Genomic DNA, 20,757 nt, shown 5'->3' on the forward strand with positions numbered 1-20,757 from the left:
CTAGCTCGCATTTAAAAGGGAAGGGATAGAAGCACAGTGGAAGCAAACTTGCTGTCCTTCTGTTCCTAGGGATCACTTAATTGATCAACTGTACAGAGAGATCAGTGGGCTGAAAGCACAGCTGGAAAACATGAAGACTGAGGTATGAGCTAGGCTCTGATCTGCGTCTGGGCTTCACCGGAACATGACAGCTTTTAATATTAAATTTGCTTCACATCCACCCTTGTTGGGCCACATCTTGACCAGGTCGTTATGCATTTCCAGTGCACTTAACCCTTGAGAGCAGCATTTAAGCCGCGCTCCAGGGGCCCTGTGATAGTGGGAGATAGTTGTGATCACCAGCTGGCTGTGAAGCTGTGCGGTGAGAGACCTGCTCTTCTCACTTGGCGACGAGAAGGTTTGACTTGTAGCTCTGCTGGCACTTTGCAGTGTCTGGTGCGGAGGCTTTACCCTGGGACCGGCAAATGTCCTCTCCTTCATGCCAGCTGGTCCATCACGGCTCCCAGGCCCCTCTAACAGGACCAGAACTCCCCTGCCGTCACCCCCTGTTGTGGCTGGGGGGTGGCTTGTAGTGACCAGAAGCCTCCACTCTCGTGAGGCCTTGGGAGTGGGCCTCTTAGGAAGACCCAGGTGTTGATGTGGTCGGCGCTGGAGACGTGGCAGGTCGACCCCGCTCGGCCCGTCCAGCGCTCATCCCCGGGCCCTCCCGCAGAGCCATCGAGCCATGCTGCAGCTGAAGGGCCGCATCAGCGAGCTGGAGGCCGAGCTGGCCGAGCAGCAGCACCTGCGGCAGCAGGCGGCCGACGACAGCGAGTTCCAACGGGCCGAGCTGGACGAGCTCAAGAAGAAGCGAGAGGACACGGAGAAGGCTCAGCGGAGCCTGACGGAGATCGAGAGTGAGCGGCGGCTGGCACCGGGCTGGGCGTGAGGGTGGGGCCGGGGAGGGCGGAGCCCAGTGAGACCCCGGATGGAGGCTGAGGCCAGGCGCCAGAGCCCCCGCCTCGAGTCAGTCCGGGAGGCCGTCGTGAATGCCAGTGTCACCAGTCAGAAGGGCAGATCGGTGTCGGGCAGATTGAGAGCCCCACTTGAGGCCCTGCTGCGAACACGGAGATGGGGCTACAGAGGATGACGAAGGAGAGGGAGCCTAAGAAAATTCGTGGCATAAAAGCCAAAAACCCTGATAAAGTAAATGCCGAGCATGAAATGCTCAAGGCATGTATCAGTGGAGGGATTTGAATTAGGTGAATTCTTCATTAAAGAAGACCTCCCAGGGGACTTTATTTCAGTAGGGGTCTTGAGGGAGAAGGAGGTATATATGCTTGTGAAAAGGAGGGACGATCTTCTAGGGGTTCTGGCTGATTGGAAGGAGGGCAGAGGGTCCCCACCAGTGCAGACCCCTCACCTTGGTCCTTGACGATACAGGGAAAGCCCAAGCCAACGAGCAGCGCTACAGCAAGCTAAAGGAGAAGTACAGCGAGCTGGTGCAGAACCACGCCGACCTGCTGCGGAAGGTAGGACCCTCACCGCCCCCACCGGCACGCGCAGGCCCCGCTGCACGGGGGAGACGGTGACTTACGCCACGTGGCTTCTCCAGGGCTGGCGCCCCCGCCGTTTCTTGGAAACCGCAGCTCCCTGGCCTCCGGTATCTCGAGCTCCACCTTAGATGCCAGCCCCACTAGCATTAGCATTATCCCCCATCTTTATCATTTTGGCAAATAGTTGAGAGTCGAGCATCTGAAGGTGACAGCTTCCTTCTAGGTGGGAAAGTGATGTCTGTGTCCGACTCTAGGGCACCCAAGGTCTGAACGGCGTCATTTCTTCCGGAAGGAAGATGGCCTTTGTGCTGGAGATACGCTAGTTCAAGACACTGTGCTTCTCTTACAGAATGCAGAGGTGACCAAACAGGTGTCCGTGGCCAGACAAGCCCAAGTGGATTTGGAACGAGAGAAAAAAGAGCTAGAGGATTCTTTCCAGCGCGTAAGCGACCAGGCCCAGCGGAAGGTGAGTAGAAGAAGTAGGTGGGAATTGGTGGGGGGGAGGGTGTCTGTCCGAGATGGAGGTGGGCCTTGAGCACTGCACAGATTGAAAGACCTCGTCGTCTGCTTCACGAGCAGGTAGAGCCCTGTGGGAGGGTGACAAGGGACCGTACAGGACAGGACGTGGTTACCCATGTGTAAGGGGTTAGAGGCATGACGTGATGAAGGGTCTGAAGTTGAGTGGGGCTCATCAGCTAGGACGAGTCTTGAGGAGGTTTTGAAGTGGAAGCAGGTGGATGTCAGAGAGGAGTGGCATTCATAAAGACCCACAGCCAGAACTCCCGTGAGTTGGGATGGGGTTGGCGGCAGGTCCGATTGGAGTAAAGAGATGTCGGGTGGATAAAATGGAACGCCTTACACTTAGAGTAGTGGCTTTCACGCTCTCCTGTGACCCAAGTGAAAAATACATCTAATGGAAATCAAAGTTTCACAGAGCAATACTTATCCTTATTATGTGAATGCATGTGGATTTTTTTTGTGGGGGAAGCTCTGTTTACTGCATTCTTTTAAAAATGTTAGCTGTGAATTCTTACTCATGGGTCACAACCCGCTCTTTGAAAAACACCACTTAGAAATCAAAGAAGGGAAATTGTTTCAAGACGGTGAGATGGGGTGAGTCAGCATTATACCTACTGCGTGTTGGGATGCCTGAATTAAAGATCTCGTTCTGCTTTAATTAGTATTATGGGCTCAAGCATGACATTTGGGAAATGTCCCTAAAACTCCCCACCCCCCACCCCACCCCCGCCCTTGACATTTCCTGAAGCTGGAAAAAAAAATTTTGGTACATTCTGAGCTCTCACCTTCCCCCTGCTTTATGTCAGGGTATAAAAGTATACAAATCTCACAAGTATGGCCTGGGAATTTTTACACGTGTTTATCCCGTGAAACCACCACCCAGGTGAGAGCGCTCCTGCATTTCTTCTCTTTCAGACTCAAGAACAGACGGAAGTACTAGAGAGTTTGAAGCAAGAACTTGCCACCAGCAAACAGGAACTCCAGATTGTCCAAGGCAGCCTGGAAAGTTCTGCCCAGGTAAGCGTCACCTGTCTTTCCCTTCCTCATTCTTCTCCATCTCTGGCTTTGGTGTTGCTGGCACCCGGCATCCATCACCATGAGCACATGGCCCACCTTGGTCCCATCTGGGAGCAGTGTGTCCTTGGGAAGGGGCAGATTCCTTGTGGCCTGGTGGTGGGTGTGGACCTCTGGAAAGGGGACAGTTTAATTCTCCCAGCAACTCCCTCTTCCCACTCGGTCGCCCTGCAGTCAGAAGCGAAATGGACCGCCCAGATCGCCGAGCTGGAGAAGGAGCGGGGCGGCCTGGTGGAAGCCATGGCTTGTCGAGAGGAGGAACTGTCCGCTCTTCGGCAACAGTTGGAATACACCCAGATCAAACTGTCCAGCACAGAGGCAAGTAACGGACGCCCACTGGGGCTGACCAAGTCCAATTTCATAGTCATGGGCCTCGGCAGTGTATGCGTGGAGGCGGGGGGCTGTGAAAGGGGTTTGGGGCCTTCGGCCGGATCGCGAAGGCGAATATTCTGCGGGCGTAGCTCCTAATGCCAGTGTGCCCTGTGCTGCACACAGAGCAGATGAGAAGGGATGCACCTGGCACTCTCTCCCCAAGGGTGGAGGCCGGGCTGCCGCGGTCCATCCCCACAGCCTCCTGTGCTCGGGGGCACACACCTGTGGACAGAGTTAAAAAGGCTTTTTCTCTGTGTCAAGCTAACTGGCTTCGGCCTCATTAGCAGCAGCTCGAGCTAAGGTTCCAGGAGTCCCAGCTGTGTCACAGGTGGGTGCTGCATGGAGGCTCATTCGGGGGCCTATGGCCGACTCTCACTTCCCTGGACCATCCCTAGGAATCTGTAGGCCGGCTCGCGAAGGACCAGCGAAAAATGCTTCTGGCGGAGTCGAGGAGGGCTGCCGAGCAGGTGGTGCAGGAGGCCCTGAGGCGGTTTGAGGAGCCCGCTCTCTTCAGCTGTGCCGGATCTGCAGGTGCCCTTCCCCTTGCCCGGCTTGCAGGTGCCGGATCCTTACAGCCCAGTGCTCTTCGGCGTTGGCCTTGAATCCCGTGAGACCCTGATCTCAGGGGTTCCCAGCCCAGCTGCATGTCAGGATGACCTGGGGATGCCCAGGGCCCCCCCCCCCCACCACGCCTAATTTCTATTCAGTCGGCAGCTCTGCAGCACAGGGCCTGCGCAGTAGTATCTTCTAAACCCCCCCACCACCCCCAGCTCTCACCCCTCCCCCGCCCCGGGTGTGATAACTACTGCTTTGGTCGTGGATCACGCTGATGAAATGCATCCTGGGAGCCAAGGCCTGGTAACAATTCTGAATGCCGGGAGGAGGAGGAACAGACAGGCCTCTGTGTCTCTAAGGAGAACAGTGTGGTCTGAATCCAGAGGTGGCTGCCATGAGCTTCAAATCTAGACAGGGAGTCATCATCCTTAAGCGTGGAGAGGCAGAAACGATAAAATCCCCACAGGGTCACGGGCGTGAGCAAGGGCCCACTCTGCGTGCCCCAGAGTCCTCAGGGCATATGGTGAAGTCAGGAGCCCCGTGATGAGAGGAGGGCCCCGGTGCACAGTAGATGGGCGAGCATCCAGGCCCGGGGCATTTGTGAAGTCGTGGACGTAGCCGTGAACAGATCTCATTACAGCTCATTTTCGAGCAGAGGGGACTTGATGGTCTTGAGAGGTCCCATTCAGAACGAGGCAGACGGGAAGAAACAGCTGATGGGTGATTTTATTTATTTATTTATTTTGCGGTACGCAGGCCTCTCACTGCTGTGGCCTCTCCCGTTGCGGAGCGCAGGCTCAGCGGCCATGGCTCACAGGCCCAGCCGCTCCGTGGCATGTGGGATCTTCCCGGACCGGGGCACGAACCCGTGTCCCCTGCATCGGCAGGCGGACTCTCAACCACTGCGCCACCAGGGCAGCCCTGATGGGTGATTTTTATTATCAGCTAGAAAGGTCTCGATTTGGTGAAGTGTTTCAAGAAGGACTGTGATATCTTGTTCAGTGGGGAACCCGTCTGTAGGGAAATCCAACAGTTGCAAATGAAGTAGCACACTGGGTACCTCATTTACTGCGAGAACACCAGGACATGGGGCAGCTGTGGGCAGATTCCACAAGAGATGGTATGAGCTGGGTTTTGGAGGAAGAGGAGAGACATAAAGCCATGGAGAGGAAGAAGAGTGGGGAATAATAATCATAAAAACGGCTGACATTTACCGAGTGCTTGCAATATGCCAGGCACGATTCTAAGCGCTTTATGTGCCTTGGCCCAGCAACCCTCACTGTGATGCCAGGAGGTGGTACTATTATTCCTCCTTTGTCGGATGAGGAAGCAGGCGCATGTGGCCTGAGAACACAGCCAGTAGTGATAGAGCCAGGAGCTACAACACGTATGCCACGAGACGCAAGAGCCCCTACTTTTAACTCCTGTGCGTGCGATTCAGTCTCCGTGGACCAGTGCACAGAGGCACAGCAGTGGGAATGACGGTGTTGTGGGCAGAACGGGGAGCCAGGGGTCTGAGCCCAAGAGTAATGGGAGTCCAAGGGCCTTGAAACACTTAACAGGAAGGCCTGGATTTGATTCAGTGGCAGTGATGGGAAATGAGGGGCAGAAGCTAGACCGTGATGCCATTGCCGTGGTTCTTGGCTAAAGGACCAGGTAGCCTCAGAAGTACAGCCTTTGAAGCTACAGTAAGAGAATCACGTACCAGCATAGCCATCGATCTCTCCTCCCTCCCCCTTCTTAGGGAAGCTCCTGCAGGGCTGGGGCCCCCCACTGGGAAGGTCGTCTGTCAGGCAGCTTAACTAACAAGGATGAAGTGAGCTGAGACAGCTCTGACTCTGACTTTGCCCTGTCTTCCCTCTCACAGATCACCTACTCTCCAAGGTCAGGTCCGTTTCCAGCTGCATCGAGCAACTGGAAAAATGCTGGAGCCAGTATCTGGCCTGCCCAGAAGGTAAGAGAGGTGAAGGAGAGGGTCTGTCACTAGTGACAGCTGGGCAGGGATCCGAGACGCTGGAACGTGGCAATGATGACCATTTCCTAGGCACCCAGAAAGGAGTGTGTGTGTCTAACTTGCAAAGCGGGGAGGAAGGAGGTATGAAAGTGACCGCCCTCCCCCTCCAGCAGGACTGAGAAAGTTTCCTTTAAACTCCTGGCAGATATCAGTGGGCTTCTGCACTCAGTAACCCTCCTGGCCCACTTGACCAGTGACACCATTGTTCATGGCAGCACCACCTGCCTTAGAGCCCCGCCAGAGCCTGCCGACTGTAAGTACCAGGGTGAGGGGCCACCACCACAGCACGGGGAGCAGGGGGCCTTTAAAAGTCTCTGTCGCCTTGCCTCTGCAGCTCTGACCGAGGCCTGTAAGCAGTATGGCAGGGAGACCCTCACCTATCTGTCTTTCCTGGAGGAAGAAGGAATCGTCGAGAGTGCCGACAGCACAGCCATGAGGAGCTGCCTCACCAGGATCACAGCCATCGGCGAGGTATCATCAGTGATATCCCTGGGGAATGTCGTTTTTTGGTATGAGTGCTGGGGATTTCTTCAGGGATCAGTGATGTTCTAAGCCAGTTCTTTCTGTACTTTAAACTTGATTCGGGAAGGTAGAGTTAGAACTGTAAAACTTGACCTTCTGAATGACTTTCCAGTTGTATTTAATTCACTGGATATTAATTACAAATCTTCTGTGTGATCATCACTGTGCTAAGCAGTGTCAAAGAAGGATGAGCACAGTTTTCCTGTTTTCAAGGGTTTTTATCTGGCTGGGCAGGTAACACCTAAAATGAAAATAATATATTTATTCACTCAATAAAGATGTAGTGAGTATGACCTATGTACAGGGAATTGTGCCAGGTGTAGTTCTACAGGGACAAATAGGTCCCCTGGGGAAGGTATGGTCTCCCTGGGGAAGAAAAATAAAGAAATCAACCTTTTTTAATTTTTATTTTATTTTTGGCTGCGTTGCGTCTTAGTTGCAGGGTCTTAGTTGCGGGATCTACGTTGAGGCATGCAGGATCTTTCATTGCGGCACATGGGCTCTTCGTTGCAGCACGCGGGCTTCTCTCTAGTTGTGGCACACAGGCTCCAGAGCATGTGGGCTCTGTAGTTTGTGGCACACTGGCTCTCTAGTTGTAGTGCGCAGGCTCAGTAGTTGTGGCACGTGGGCTTAGTTGCCCCGTGGTGTGTGGGATCTTAGTTCCCTGACCAGGGATTGAACCTGGGTCCCCTGCATTGAAAGGTGGATTCTTAACCACTGGACCATCGGGGAGTCCTGGAAATCAACCATTTCTATACAGTGTGATACAGATCTATTTAAGGAGTACACTGCAAGGCAGCTTTTAATTCCTAGAATAGTAGGAATATTACCACCTAAAATAGTAGGAATGATAAATTCAGAGAAGGAAGAGACCAGGGCCAGAGATCATATCCTCATCATCTCTCATTCAAGCTCCGCCAAGTGGCTTGCAGGGTCTTAGTTCGCTGACCAGGGATCCAACCCATGGCAATGAAAGCACAGAGTCCTAACCACTGGACCGCCAGGGAATTCCCTCATCTGAATTTTTTTTTAATTTATTTATTTTATTTATTTTATTTTTGGCTGCATTGGGTCTTCGTTGCTGCACACAGGCTTTCTCTAGTTGCGGCGAGCGGGGGGCTACTCTTCGTTGCAGTGCTCAGGCTTCTCATCGCGGTGGCTTCTCTTGTTGCGGAGCATGGGCTCTAGGTTCATGGGCTTCAGTAGTTGTAGCACGTGGGCTCAGTAGTTTTGGCTCGCGGGCTCTAGAGTGCAGGCTCAGTAGTTGTGGTGCACGGGCTTAGTTGCTCCGCGGCACGTGGGATCTTCCCGGACCAGGGCTCGAACCCGTGTCCCCTGCATTGGCAGGTGGATTCTTAACCACTGCACCACCAGGGAAGCCCTGAAGGTGTTTTTAAAGTACCTCCCAAGCAGCAAATACAGTCACTGCTGCACAATGGTGGGGTCAGGGTCTGAGCAGCTGCAACTGAATGGCCTTGTGTGGGGTTCAACAGGGATGGCCTTCTGGAAAGAGGTGGGTTCTGAGTGAGAATAGAGGTGGGAGGAGTGTGGAGTTGCAGAGCTCATGTGGTAGAGAGTTCCAGACAAGTCCCACCACAGCGTGCAGAAGTGTGTTACGTGGTGGGACCCTCCTACCTTCTGCCGTCATGTGGGGGTTACCTGTCCACCACGGGAGGGTAGAGAGGAGGTCAAAGGGTCATTTCCGCCTTCATGATGCTGTTCACAGGAGCTCCTGCCCAGAGGCCTGGACATCAAACAGGAGGAACTGGGGGACCTGGTGGACAAAGAGATGGCTGCCACTTCTGCTGCCATTGAAACCGCTACGGCCAGAATAGAGGTATGAAAGTCTCTGCAGGATCACCTAAGGTGATGCTGTGCAACTACCTTTTGGCAACATTGCCCGCTGGATATATCTTAGCGGTTCTCTGCAGAGCCCCCTATAAAACAAACCAAAACCCAAATCCCCTGGGATCTCTGAGTTACAGAAAATAGAAAGTTCTCCAAGGGAAGATGAGCAGTTTCCTCAAGGATCACATACTTTGGTGTCAGGCCATCCTACATTCAAGCTCCAGACTGACCGCTGAGTTACGTTAACCCCGCTAAGATTCGGATTCCTTTTCTATATGATGGTGATGATAACAGTACCTTCCTCACAGGGGTGTTGTAAAGAGCTCAGTGAGGTAATGCACATGGATCTCGGTGCCAGGCACTCAGTAAACCAACGGTAACTGTTGTCTCAGGGAAAAGCTGAGCGGGCACCATTGGAAAGGTCACATGTTACTCCTTTGATGGAAGACTCAGGCCATCTGCCTTGGTGTGCTGCCTGCCTCGAGGACCTGGTAGCAGCTGCCCCTGTTGGCATGGTGCCGTAGCTCTCAGAGTTCTGTGCACATCAGCCCAGGTGCCAAAATGTCAAGACACAGACTATAGCTCCAGCTGCCTCCCACTGAATAGACCGGAGGTCTGGGTTCTTTTCCTGACTCTCACGAGGACATGGGTGGGCACTTCTAGGTTTCTCAGCTACTGCAGGATGTTGGACCCCAGGTGTAGCAGGACACCAGTGGGTTCTCAGTACCTGTGATGTACTGAGAAACTCTGCTTCTTTTTTAATAGGAGATGCTCAGCAAATCCCGAGCTGGAGACACAGGAGTTAAATTGGAGGTGAATGAAAGGTCAGTCTGAGCGGCGTGGTGACACCTAGGTGATCAGGATCTGTCTTTCCTGTACTGGATCATACTGATTAGAATAGAACCTTAGCCACCACAGGGAAGGGCTGAGTCTATGGAATCGTCAATATCAGTATTAATGATGACCATGATATCAATATTGCATTATAGGGGAAAGAAACCCCAAGAGTCACTACTTACCTATTCCTTATGAAGAAGATCCACAATCAAGTCTCCTCTCTCACCCCCCTTTCCTTCAGAGCTTCACCTCCAGAATATTCCCTGCCTTTTTTCCCATCCCAAGTTTGCGTGTGTTCAGGAGAGAAAAAGAAAACAAGTCTTCCGCATTGTTTTTGGTCTCTGTTTTGTGTCCCTGACTTTTTTGTTGTTGTTTTTGCTTGTTGCAGGATCCTTGGCTCCTGTACCAGCCTAATGCAGGCTATTAAGGTCCTGATCGTGGCCTCAAAGGAGCTCCAGAGAGAGATAGTGGAGAGTGGCCGGGTAAGCATGGGTGAGGGCCCTAGACAGAGCAAACATCGGTTACTGATTCCCAGCTCAGTGAGAGGTGGAGTCTACTCGATACACATTCAGTGAGGTCTAGGTGTGCTGCCGTCCAGCCATATGTGTCCACCTGAGGGCACAGCTGCCACTCGCATGGACGTCAACAAATGCTATGGAAAGAAGCTGGGGCATGGCCAGGTCCCCGGAGGGCAGTCGGCCAGAGCCTCCAGCGGCAGGCTCATTCACCCCAGTGGATGTCACTGGAACCTGCCATGGAAGCCCAGTGTGCATTGCAAGTCTGGACTCTCGGAGGAGGGAGTGAGGACTTTTAAAACCAGGCAAATCAGAAATGCCAACCTGGTGCTGACTCTCCACTGTGGGCTCTGCCCATGTCTCTTTCTGTGCATGCGGGATCTTAGTTCCCCTACCAGGGATCAAACCCGCACCCCCTGCAGTGGAAGCGCAGGGTCTTAACCACCGGACTGCTGGGGAAGTCCCTGCCATGTCTCTTTCCAACAGCAGTTAACTCGCAGTGATTCAGACAGACTCTGCCTCCGTCCCTTGTTGACATCATCACTTCAGTTTTCTTGCTCCTTTGCTGGCGTCATCAGCCTCTTTTTTCCTTTCTCATGTGCCCGTGTGTGGCTGCAGCTCAGGAGACAAAGGTCCAGAGAGGGGGCTATGAGCCTAAAAACAATCCTATAAAGAACGAAGCTATACCGTTTACCACGTGATGTTACAGTGAAATGACTGCCAGCCTTCAAGGAAGCAGGGTCTCATCAAAAGTAAAATCTGCCAGCACCCGGAGTTTGAATTTCTCAGGTTCCAGAATTGTTTAATATTTTGATGAGTAAAATGTATCTGGCTCATCATAAATGTATGGTGGAGTAGAAGGACGTGCTCTCACTCCCTCTTGTGAGAACACCAGAATCACAACTAGCTGCTGGACAATCATTGACAGGAAGACACTGGAACTCACCAAAAAGATACCCCACATCCAAAGACAAAGGAGAAGCCACAGTGAGATGGTAGGAGGAGCACAATCACAGTAAACTCAAATCCCATAACTGCTGGGTGGCTGACTCACAGACTGGAGAACACTTAAACTACAGAAGTCCACCCACTGGAGTGAAGGTTCTGAGCCCCACGTCAGGCTTCCCAACCTGAGGGTCTGGCAACGGGAGGAGGAATTCCTAGAGAATCAGACTTTGAAGCCTAGTGGGATTTGACTGCAGGACTTTGACAGGACTGGGCAAAACAGAGACTCCGCTCTTGGAGGCCACACACAAAGTAGTGTGCACGTCAGGACCCAGCTGAAGGAGCAGTGACCCCAGGCGAGACGGAACCAGACCTACTTGGTAGTGTTGGAGGGTCTCCTGCAGAGGCGGGGGGTGGCTGTGGCTCACCATGGGGACAAGGACACTGGCAGCAGAAGTTCTGGGAAGTACTCCTTGGCGTGAGCCCTCCCAGAGTCTGTCATTAGCCCCACCAAAGAGCCCAGGCAGGCACCAGTGTTGGGTCACCTCAGGCCAAACAACCAACAGGGAGGGAACCCAGCCTCACCTATCAGCAGTCAAGCAGATTAAAGTTCTACTGAGCTCTGCCCACCAGAGCAACACCCAGCTCTACCCACCACCAGTCCCTCCCATCAGGGAACCTGCACAAGCCTCTTAGATAGCCTCATCCACCAGAGGGCGGACAGCAGAAGCAAGAAGAACTACAGTCCTGCAGCCTGTGGAACAAAAACCACATTCACAGAAACATAGACAAGATGAAAAGGCAGAAAAGGCAGAGGGCTATGTACCAGATGAAGGAACAGCTCTACAACAAATGCTAAAGGAACTTCTCTAAGTGGGAAACACAAGAGAAGAAAAGGACCTACAAACACAAACCCAAAACAATTAAGAAAATGGTCATAGGAACATACATATCGATAATTACCTTAAACGTGAATGGATTAAATGCTCCAACCAAAAGACACAGGCTTCATGAATGGATACAAAAACAAGACCCATATATATGCTCTGTACAAGAGACCCACTTCAGACCTAGGGACACATACAGACTGCAAGTGAGGGGAGGGAAAAAGATATTCCATGCAAATGGAAATCAAAAGAAAGCGGGAGTAGCTATACTCATATCAGATAAAATAGACTTTAAAATAAAGAATGTTACAAGAGACAAGGAAGGACATTACATAATGATCAAGGGATCAATCCAAGAAGAAGAGATAACAATTATAAATATATATGCACCCAACACAGGAGCACCTCAATACATAAGGCAACTGCTAACAGCTATAAAAGAGGAAATCAACAGTAACACAATAATAGTGGGGGACTTTAACACCTCACTTACACCAATGGACAGATCATCCAAACAGAAAATAAATAAGGAAACAGAAGCTTTAAATGCACAATAGACCAGATAGATTTAATTGATATTTATAGGACATTCCATCCAAAAACAGCAGATTACAATTTCTTCTCAAGTGTGCACGGAACATTCTCCAGGATAGATCACATCTTGAGTCACAAATCAAGCCTCAGTAAATTTAAGAAAATTGAAATCATATCAAGCATCTTTTCTGACCATTATGCTATGAGATTAGAAATGAATTACAAGGAAAAAAAACGTAAAAAACACAAGCACATGGAAGCTAAACAATACATTACTACATAACCAAGAGATCACTGAAGAAATCAAAGAGGAAATCAAAAAATACCTAGAGACAAATGACAATGAAAACAGGATGATACAAAACCTATGGGATGCAGCAAAACCAGTTCTAAGAGGGAAGTTTATAGCTATACAAGCCTATCTCAAGAAACAAGAAAAATCTCAAATAATCTAACCTTACACCTAAAGAAACTAGAGAAATAAGAACAAACAAAACCCAAAGTTAGCAGAAAGAAAGAAATCATAAAGATCACAGCAGGAATAAATGAAAGAGAAACAAAGAAAACAGTAGCAAAGATCAGTAAAACTAAAAGCTGGTTCTTTGAGAAGATAAACAAAATTGATAAACCATTAGCCAGACTCATCAAGAAAAAGAGGGACAGGACTCAAATCAATAAAATTAGAAATGAAAATGGAGAAGTTACAACAGACACCGCAGAAATACAAAGCATCCTAAGAGACTACTACAAGCAACTCTATGCCAATAAAATGGACAACCTAGAAGAAATGGACAAATTCTTAGAAAGGTATAACCTTCCAAGAGTGAACCAGGAAGAAATAGAAAATATGAACAGACCAATCACAGGTAATGAAATTGAAACTGTGATTAAAAATCTTCCAACAAACAAAAGTCCAGGACCAGATGGCTTCACAGGTAAATTCTATCAAACATTTAGAGAAGAGCTAACACCCATCCTGCTCAAACTCTTCCAAAAAATTGCAGAGGAAGGAACACTCCCAAACTCATTCTGTGAGGCCACCATCACCCTGATACCAAAACCAAACAAAGATACTACAAAAAAAGAAAATTACAGACCAATAGCACTGATGAATATAGATGCAAATATCCTCAACAAAATACTAGCAAACAGAATCCAACAACACATTAAAAGGATCATACACCATGATCAAGTGGGATTTATCCCAGGGATGCAAGGATTCTTCAATATACGCTAATCAATCAATGTGATACACCATATTAACAAACTGAAGAATAAAAATCATATGATCATCTCAATAGATGCAGAAAAAGTTTTTGACAAAATTCAACACCCATTTATGATAAAAACTCTCCAGAAAGTGGGCATAGAGGGAACCTACCTCAACATAATAAAGGCCACATATGACAAACCCACAGCAAACATCATCCTCAATGGTGAAGAACTGAAAGCATTTCCTCTAAGATCAGGAACAAGACAAGGATGTCCACTCTCACCACTATTATTCAACATAGTTTTGGAAGTCCTAGCCACGGCAATCAGAGAAGAAAAAGAAATAAAAGTAATACAAATTGGAAAAGGAGAAGTAAAACTGTCACAGTTTGCAGATGACGTGATACTATACATAGAGAATCCTAAAGATGTCACCAGAAAACTACTAGAGCTAATCAATGAATTTGGGAAAGTTGCAGGATACAAAATTAATGCACAGAAAGCTCTTGCATTCCTATACACTAATGATGAAAAATCTGAAAGAGTAAATAAGGAAACACTCCCATTTACCATTGCAACAAAAAGGATAAAATGCCTAGGAATAAACCTATCTAGGTTTATTTTGTATGAATAAACACAAAAGTCCTGTATGCAGAAAACTATAAGACACTGATGAAAGAAATTCAAGATGATACCAACAGATGGAGAGATATACCATGTTCTTGGATTGGAAGGATCAATATTATGAAAATGACTATACTACCCAAAGCAATCTACAGATTCAATGCAATCCCTGTCAAATTATCAATGGCATTTTTTAGGGAACTAGAACAAAAAATCAAAATTTGTATGGAGACACAAAAGACCCTGAATAGCCAAAGCAGTCTTGAGGGAAAAAAACGGAGCTGGAGGAATCAGATTCCCCAACTTAAGACTATACTACAAAGCTACAGTAACCAAAACAATATGGTACTGGCACAAAAACAGAAACATAGATCAATGGAACAAGATAGAAAGCCCAGAGAGAAACCCACACACCTGTGGTCAATTAATCTATGACAAAGGAGGCAAGGATATACAATGGAGAAAAGACATTCTCTTCAATAAGTGTTGCTGGGAAAACTGGACAGCTACATGTAAAAGAATGAAATTAGAACACTCCCTAACACCATATACAAAAATAAACTCAAAATGGATTAGAGACCTAAATGTAAGACCAGACCCTATAAAACTCTTAGAGGAAAACATAGGAAGAACACTCTTTGACATAAATCACAGCAAGATCTTTTTTTGATCCACCTCCTAGAGTAATGGAAATAAAAGCAGAAATAAACAAATGGGACCTAATGAAACTTCAAAGCTTTCGCACAGCAAAGGAAACCATAAACAAAATGAAAAGACAACCCTCAGAATGGGAGAAAATATTTGCAAACGAATCAACGGACAACGGATTAATCTCTAAAATATATAAACAGCTCATGCAGCTCATTATTAAAGAAACAACCAAATCCAAAAATGGTCAGAAGACCTAAATAGACATTTCTCCAAAGAAGACATACAGGTGGCCAAGAAGCACATGAAAAACTGCTCAACATCACTAATTATGAGCGAAATGCAAATCAAAACTACAATGAGGTATCACCTCACACCAGTCAGAATGGGCATCATCAAAAAGTCTACAAACATCAAATGCTGGAGAGGGTATGGAGAAAAGGGAAACCTCTTGCACTGTTGGTGAGAATGTAAATTGATGCAGCCACTATGGAGAACAGTATGGACGTTCCTTAAAAAACTAAAAGTAGGGGCTTGCCTGGTGGTGCAGTGGTTGAGAGTCCGCCTGCCGATGCAGGGGACATGGGTTCGTGCCCCGGTCCGGGAAGATCCCACATGCCGCGGAGCGGCTGGGCCTGTGGGCCATGGCCGCTGAGCCTGCGCGTCCAGAGCTTGTGCTCCGCAACGGGAGAGGCCACAACAGAGAGAGGCCCAAATACAGCAAAAAAAAAAAAAAAACTAAAAGTAGAATTACCATATGATCCAGCGATCCCACTACTGGGCATATACCCAGAGAAAACCATCATTCAAAAACACACATGCACCCCAGTGTTCTTTGCAGCACTATTTACAATAGCCAAGTCATGGAAGCAACCTAAATGCCCATCGACAGATGAATGGATAAAGAAGTTGTGGTATATATATACAATGGAATATTACTCAGCCATAAAAAGGAACGAAATTGGGTCATTTGTTGAGACGTGGATGGATCTAGAGACTGTCATACAGGGTGAAGTAAGTCAGAAAGAGAAAAACAAATATCGTATATTAACGCAATATGTGGAACCTAGAAAAATGGTACAGATGAACCGGTTTGCAGGGCAGAAGTTGAGACACAGATGTAGAGAACAAACATATGGACACCAAGGCGGGAAAGCTGTGGGAGAGTGGGGATGGTGGTGTGATGAATTGAGCGATTGGGATCGACATGTATACACTGATGTTGATAAAACTGATGACTAATAACCTGCTGTATAAAAAAATAAGTAAAATTAAATTAAAAAAAAAAAGAACAGAGCTATATCTGCTTTGGTGGTGCTTTTTATCAGTCCGAGAGGTGATGTTTTCTGCCCCCAAAATAGAAGGAGGGACTGAGCAAGGAGTATCTGTAGATTCTCAGACTGTCAGGTACTTCCGAAGCATAAAAGCATTTTAAAATTCCAAGTAGGAATTATTATATTTTTCTTTCAGTTTTATTGAGATATAATTGACACACAGCGCTGTATCAGTTTAAGGTGTACAACGTAATGCTTTGACTTAACGCATATGAAGCGATTATCCCAGTAAGTTTAGTGAACAACCGTCATCTCTTATAGATACAAAATGAAAGAAAGAAAACAAGTTTTTTCCTTGTGACGAGAACTCTTAGGATTTAGTCTCAGTATCTTTCATGTATAACACACAGCAGTGTTCATTATATTTTTCATGTTGTACATTACAGCCCTAGTACTTACTTATGTTATAACTGGAAGTTACACCTTTTGTCTCCCTTCCTCCAATTCCCTCCCCCACCCCTCAGCAATTATTTTTTTAATCACTCACTGTGTACTCACTGTCCTCTTTTGGCAAATCACGGAGAGCGGCTAGACTCCCCTCAGTTCACAAGTTATTTGTATATACATATAAATAATATATATATTCTTATATATACAATATAGAGATATTGGGATGTGATAGAAATGCTATAGGCTTTGGAGTCAGAAAAGCCTAGGATTTATTTCCATTTATTTCCTGCATATCCTTAGGGAAAGTATTTTTGCCTCTCTGAATCTTAGTTTTCTCATCTTTAAAAATGGGAATGATAATTACTCAGCCATAAAAAGAAACGAAATTGAGCTATTTGTAATGAGGTGGATAGACCTAGAATCTGTCATACAGAGTGAAGTAAGTCAGAAAGAAAAAGACAAATACCGTATGCTAACACATATATATGGAATTTAAGAAAAAAAAATGTCATGAAGAACCTAGGGGTAAGGCAGGAATGAAGACGCAGACCTCCTATAGAACGGACTTGAGGTTATGGGGAGGGGGAAGGGTGAGCTGTGACAGGGCGAGAGAAAGTCATGGACATATACACACTAACAAACGTAGTAAGGTAGATAGCTAGTGGGAAGCAGCCGCATGGCACAGGGATATTGGCTTGGTGCTTTGTGACAGCCTGGAGGGGTGGGATAGGGAGGGTGGGAGGGAGGGAGATGCAAGAGGGAAGACATATGGGAACATATGTTTATGTATGACTAATTCACTTTGTTATAAAGCAGAAACTAACACACCATTGTAAAGCAATTATACCCCAATAAAGATGTTAAAAAAAAAATGGGAATGATAATGCTCACCCCTCGGGGTTACTGTGAAGACTGCATGGGATAATATATATAAAAGCACCTGGCACACAGTAGGCACACGATAAAAGATAGCTAATAGTATTTTTCACTTCCCTAGGGTACAGCATCCCCTAAAGAGTTTTATGCCAAGAATTCTCGATGGACGGAAGGACTTATCTCGGCCTCTAAAGCTGTGGGCTGGGGAGCCACTGTCATGGTGTAAGTATCCATCCATCCCAAGGCTCCTCACTTCACCCTGCTTTCCAATGATCCACCCCAAAGAACAACTAAGGGGAAGAATCTGCCCCCTAGAAATGAACTGTTGATAGGGAAGTTAATAGGACTGAAAGTTTCAAAGGGAGTCTGGGTCTGAATATAAAGAAGATGTGGTACATATATACAATGGAATATTACTCAGCCATAAAAAGGAACGAAACTGGGTCATTTGTAGAGACATGGATGGTCCTAGAGACTGTCATACAGAGTGAAGTAAGTCAGAAAGAGAAAAACAAATATTGTATATTAACGCATATATGTGGAATCTAGAAAAATGGTACAGATGAACCAGTTTGCAAGGCAGAAATAGAGACACAGATGTAGAGAACAAATGTAGGGACACCGAGGGGGGAAAGCGGGGGGTGGTGGTGGTGGGATGAATTGGGTGATTGGGATTGACATGTATACACTAATATGTATAAAATAGATAACTAATAAGAACCTGCTGTATAAAAAAAATTAATTTCAAAAAAAAAAGGAGTCTGGGTCTCCTGGAGCAACACGGCGGGTGGGGCAGGCTGGCTGAGCTCCCTGTCTGCCAGGGTGATGGGCGTGGTCTAAAGGTGAGGTCATTAGAGGTTGCAGCTGTCAGTTTCATAACCCATCTGGTTCTCACCTGACTATCAGGGATGCAGCTGATCTAGTGGTACAAGGCCGAGGGAAATTTGAGGAGCTGATGGTCTGCTCGCATGAAATTGCTGCTAGCACCGCCCAGCTTGTGGCCGCATCCAAGGTAGGACCTGTGTTGGGCTCCCCAGGACACTGTAAGTTCTGACTGGGTTAGAAAATATACCTGGACCATGGCACTGGCCCCAAGAACTGATTATTTATCCAGTATCCAGGTAGGTTGAGTCCCAGATAAAAATTCTGTCTCCAAGGGTCCCCTAAAAGCCTTTCGGCAGGGAGCCCCTCTAACCCACCTCTCCACGTGCATGCCTTTTGTCTTCATCATTTTTATTGCAAGTGGCCTTTACGTGTCCAGCCATGCCAACCTCTGATGAGCAATCGTACGTTCAAGGAGCGCTCAAATAAGGAAAATGCCGGCCCAGTAAGCTGGTTACCTGTCTTGGCTCTGAAGTTCCACAATTAATGTCTGCCTCTCTTCAAAAGGGTCCAGATTTGAACCATTGCCCCAGCTAATCCTAATGCAAAGCTTGTCACCAAAATCCTTCCATGAGTTGTAGAGTTCCCCAGGGAGTGTTCTTTTACTGTCCTTATTTATTGTTGTCCCAAAATAGTGATAAAGCTAGAGTTCGAGGCCACCAAGTAAATAAGCCAGGAATGATTTTGTTTTTAATTTATTTGTTTAATTTATTTATTATTTTTGGCTGTGTTGGGTCTTCGTTGCTGAGTGCAGGCTTCCTCTAGTTGCAGCGAGCCGGGGCTACTCTTCGTTGCAGTGCGCGGGCTTCTCATTGCAGTGGCTTCTCTTGTTGTGGAGCACAGGCTCTAGGCACACGGGCTTCAGTAGTTGTGGCTCGCGGGCTCCAGTAGTTGTGGTTCGTGGGCTTCAGTAGTTGTGGCTCGCGGCTTCAGTAGTTGTGGCTTGCAGGCTGTAGAGCGCAGGCTAGGTAGTTGTGGCACACGGGCTTAGTTGCTCCACGACATGTGGGATCTTCTTGAACACCAGGGCTCAAACCTGTGTTCCCTGCATTGGCAGGCGAATTCTTAACCACTGCGCCACCAGGGAAGCCCCAGAAATGATTTTTGATATTAGAGAGAGATGCCAGGAGTTGACCCCCTAGGTAGCGATTTTTGAGAAGTTGAGTGGTGACCACAGCAGAGCCCATATGTTTGTCAAGAACCATCAGACCAACTATCTGATTCCATCCTTGCTGCTCTATGTTGTGTGACGCTAAATCTGCTTGGTCCTGGCAGGTGAAAGCTGATAAGGACAGCCCAAACCTGGCCCAGCTGCAGCAGGCCTCTCGGGGCGTGAACCAGGCCACCGCCGCAGTTGTGGCCTCAACCATTTCTGGCAAATCACAGATCGAGGACACAGGTAGCCTTTCAGAAGCAGCGCTTTTCTCATCCATCCCATGTGGCTGCTCGTTACATTCTTCTCCACGATTCCGATCTCCCACAGTCCTGTTTCCAAATTCTGTCTTATTTTTCATCTTTGTACATTCAAACTTACCTTCTCAAAAGTTGAGACACCACACAAGCATGCTGTTGGTCACTCTAGGGACAGGCCTTAGCTAGATTGTCCATTTAGCTATTTCTCTGAATTCAGAGAAATGACTCCACAGGCCTGATTGTCCATTGGGGTGGGGTCTGACCCTAGTTACCCTGTCATTGTCTTCCTCCCTCTCCACCCCTCACTTACATTCACGCGTATGTTGGTAAATGACAAACCAAGCATTTCAGCAGAGCATTGGCACCGGCCACCTCTCAGGTAAGTGTCAGCTGGGGTGTCATTCGACAAGACCCTCCTATTTCCATCATTGCAGACAGCATGGACTTCTCAAGCATGACGCTGACCCAGATCAAACGCCAGGAGATGGATTCCCAGGTAGGAACTCCATCTCTAAGTCTGGTCAGACTCCATTGCCTATGACACTGACCCCACATATTATTCCCATGGGGAGAAGTCAGAGAGAAACTCGCGGGGGAAATGAACACAGAGGTACATATCACCCCAAGAATGAACGTAAGTGATGCTGGAAGAAACAGCGGAGGTGGACAGAGGTCATTAGTAAAGATCAGAATCTTAACTCTTGCCCACCCGTCTTGGTCTGGCATCCCTCAAAATGTTATCAGCTCTCTCCTAAGCGGACCATAAACTGGTATTTAATAGTCTTATATTGACAATTTTTTGAAAACTTTCAATATGAATTATTTGTATATGACCTTCAGGTTTTTTTTTTTAAAAGTCAATCCACTGTTAACCCATCAAAGGCGATGCCATTTCTCAGTTTTAGTAAAGTTATGCCATGCAAAATAGGATCCTGGAGAATACCTGACATCCTTGTTCTAGAATTTCTGGTCACAGTCCTGGGGTAAAGTCCAGCTTGAGACTGGTGAAGTCTATACTCAGCATTTTTAGGAAAAGTCATGTGCCAGGTGTCTGTAGACACTGAAAGAACTGGGCTCAGTTCTGTTGTCTCTGCTGAGCTACTGCAGAAGCAACTTATCTATATTGTATGCAAGTATGTGTTTTAGAATTATCCCATGGCGGGGCAGGGAGAACAGGAAAGAGTATTGCTGAGACAAGTCTGGCCACGAGTTGGTAGTTGA

The 20,757-nt window shown here is 47.6% G+C and overlaps 1 protein-coding gene across 1 annotated transcript in view; it reads left to right on the forward strand.

The window, feature by feature from the left end:
- Positions 1-20,757, forward strand: part of HIP1 (huntingtin interacting protein 1) — a 153,535-nt gene that overhangs the window by 126,342 nt on the left and 6,436 nt on the right. The window contains exons 13-29 of the mRNA XM_082669740.1: positions 70-142; positions 713-896; positions 1,423-1,511; positions 1,885-2,001; positions 2,970-3,071; positions 3,303-3,446; positions 3,896-4,031; positions 5,923-6,009; positions 6,215-6,322; positions 6,404-6,540; positions 8,318-8,428; positions 9,205-9,263; positions 9,665-9,758; positions 17,363-17,463; positions 18,148-18,253; positions 19,399-19,522; positions 19,971-20,032. Coding sequence (XP_082525866.1) covers positions 70-142; positions 713-896; positions 1,423-1,511; positions 1,885-2,001; positions 2,970-3,071; positions 3,303-3,446; positions 3,896-4,031; positions 5,923-6,009; positions 6,215-6,322; positions 6,404-6,540; positions 8,318-8,428; positions 9,205-9,263; positions 9,665-9,758; positions 17,363-17,463; positions 18,148-18,253; positions 19,399-19,522; positions 19,971-20,032 — 1,834 coding nt within the window. The remainder of the gene's footprint in view (positions 1-69; positions 143-712; positions 897-1,422; positions 1,512-1,884; positions 2,002-2,969; positions 3,072-3,302; positions 3,447-3,895; positions 4,032-5,922; positions 6,010-6,214; positions 6,323-6,403; positions 6,541-8,317; positions 8,429-9,204; positions 9,264-9,664; positions 9,759-17,362; positions 17,464-18,147; positions 18,254-19,398; positions 19,523-19,970; positions 20,033-20,757) is intronic.

This window comes from Grampus griseus, assembly GCF_964374135.1.
Source record: "Grampus griseus genome assembly, chromosome: 14".
NCBI classification, from domain to species: domain Eukaryota; kingdom Metazoa; phylum Chordata; class Mammalia; order Artiodactyla; family Delphinidae; genus Grampus; species Grampus griseus.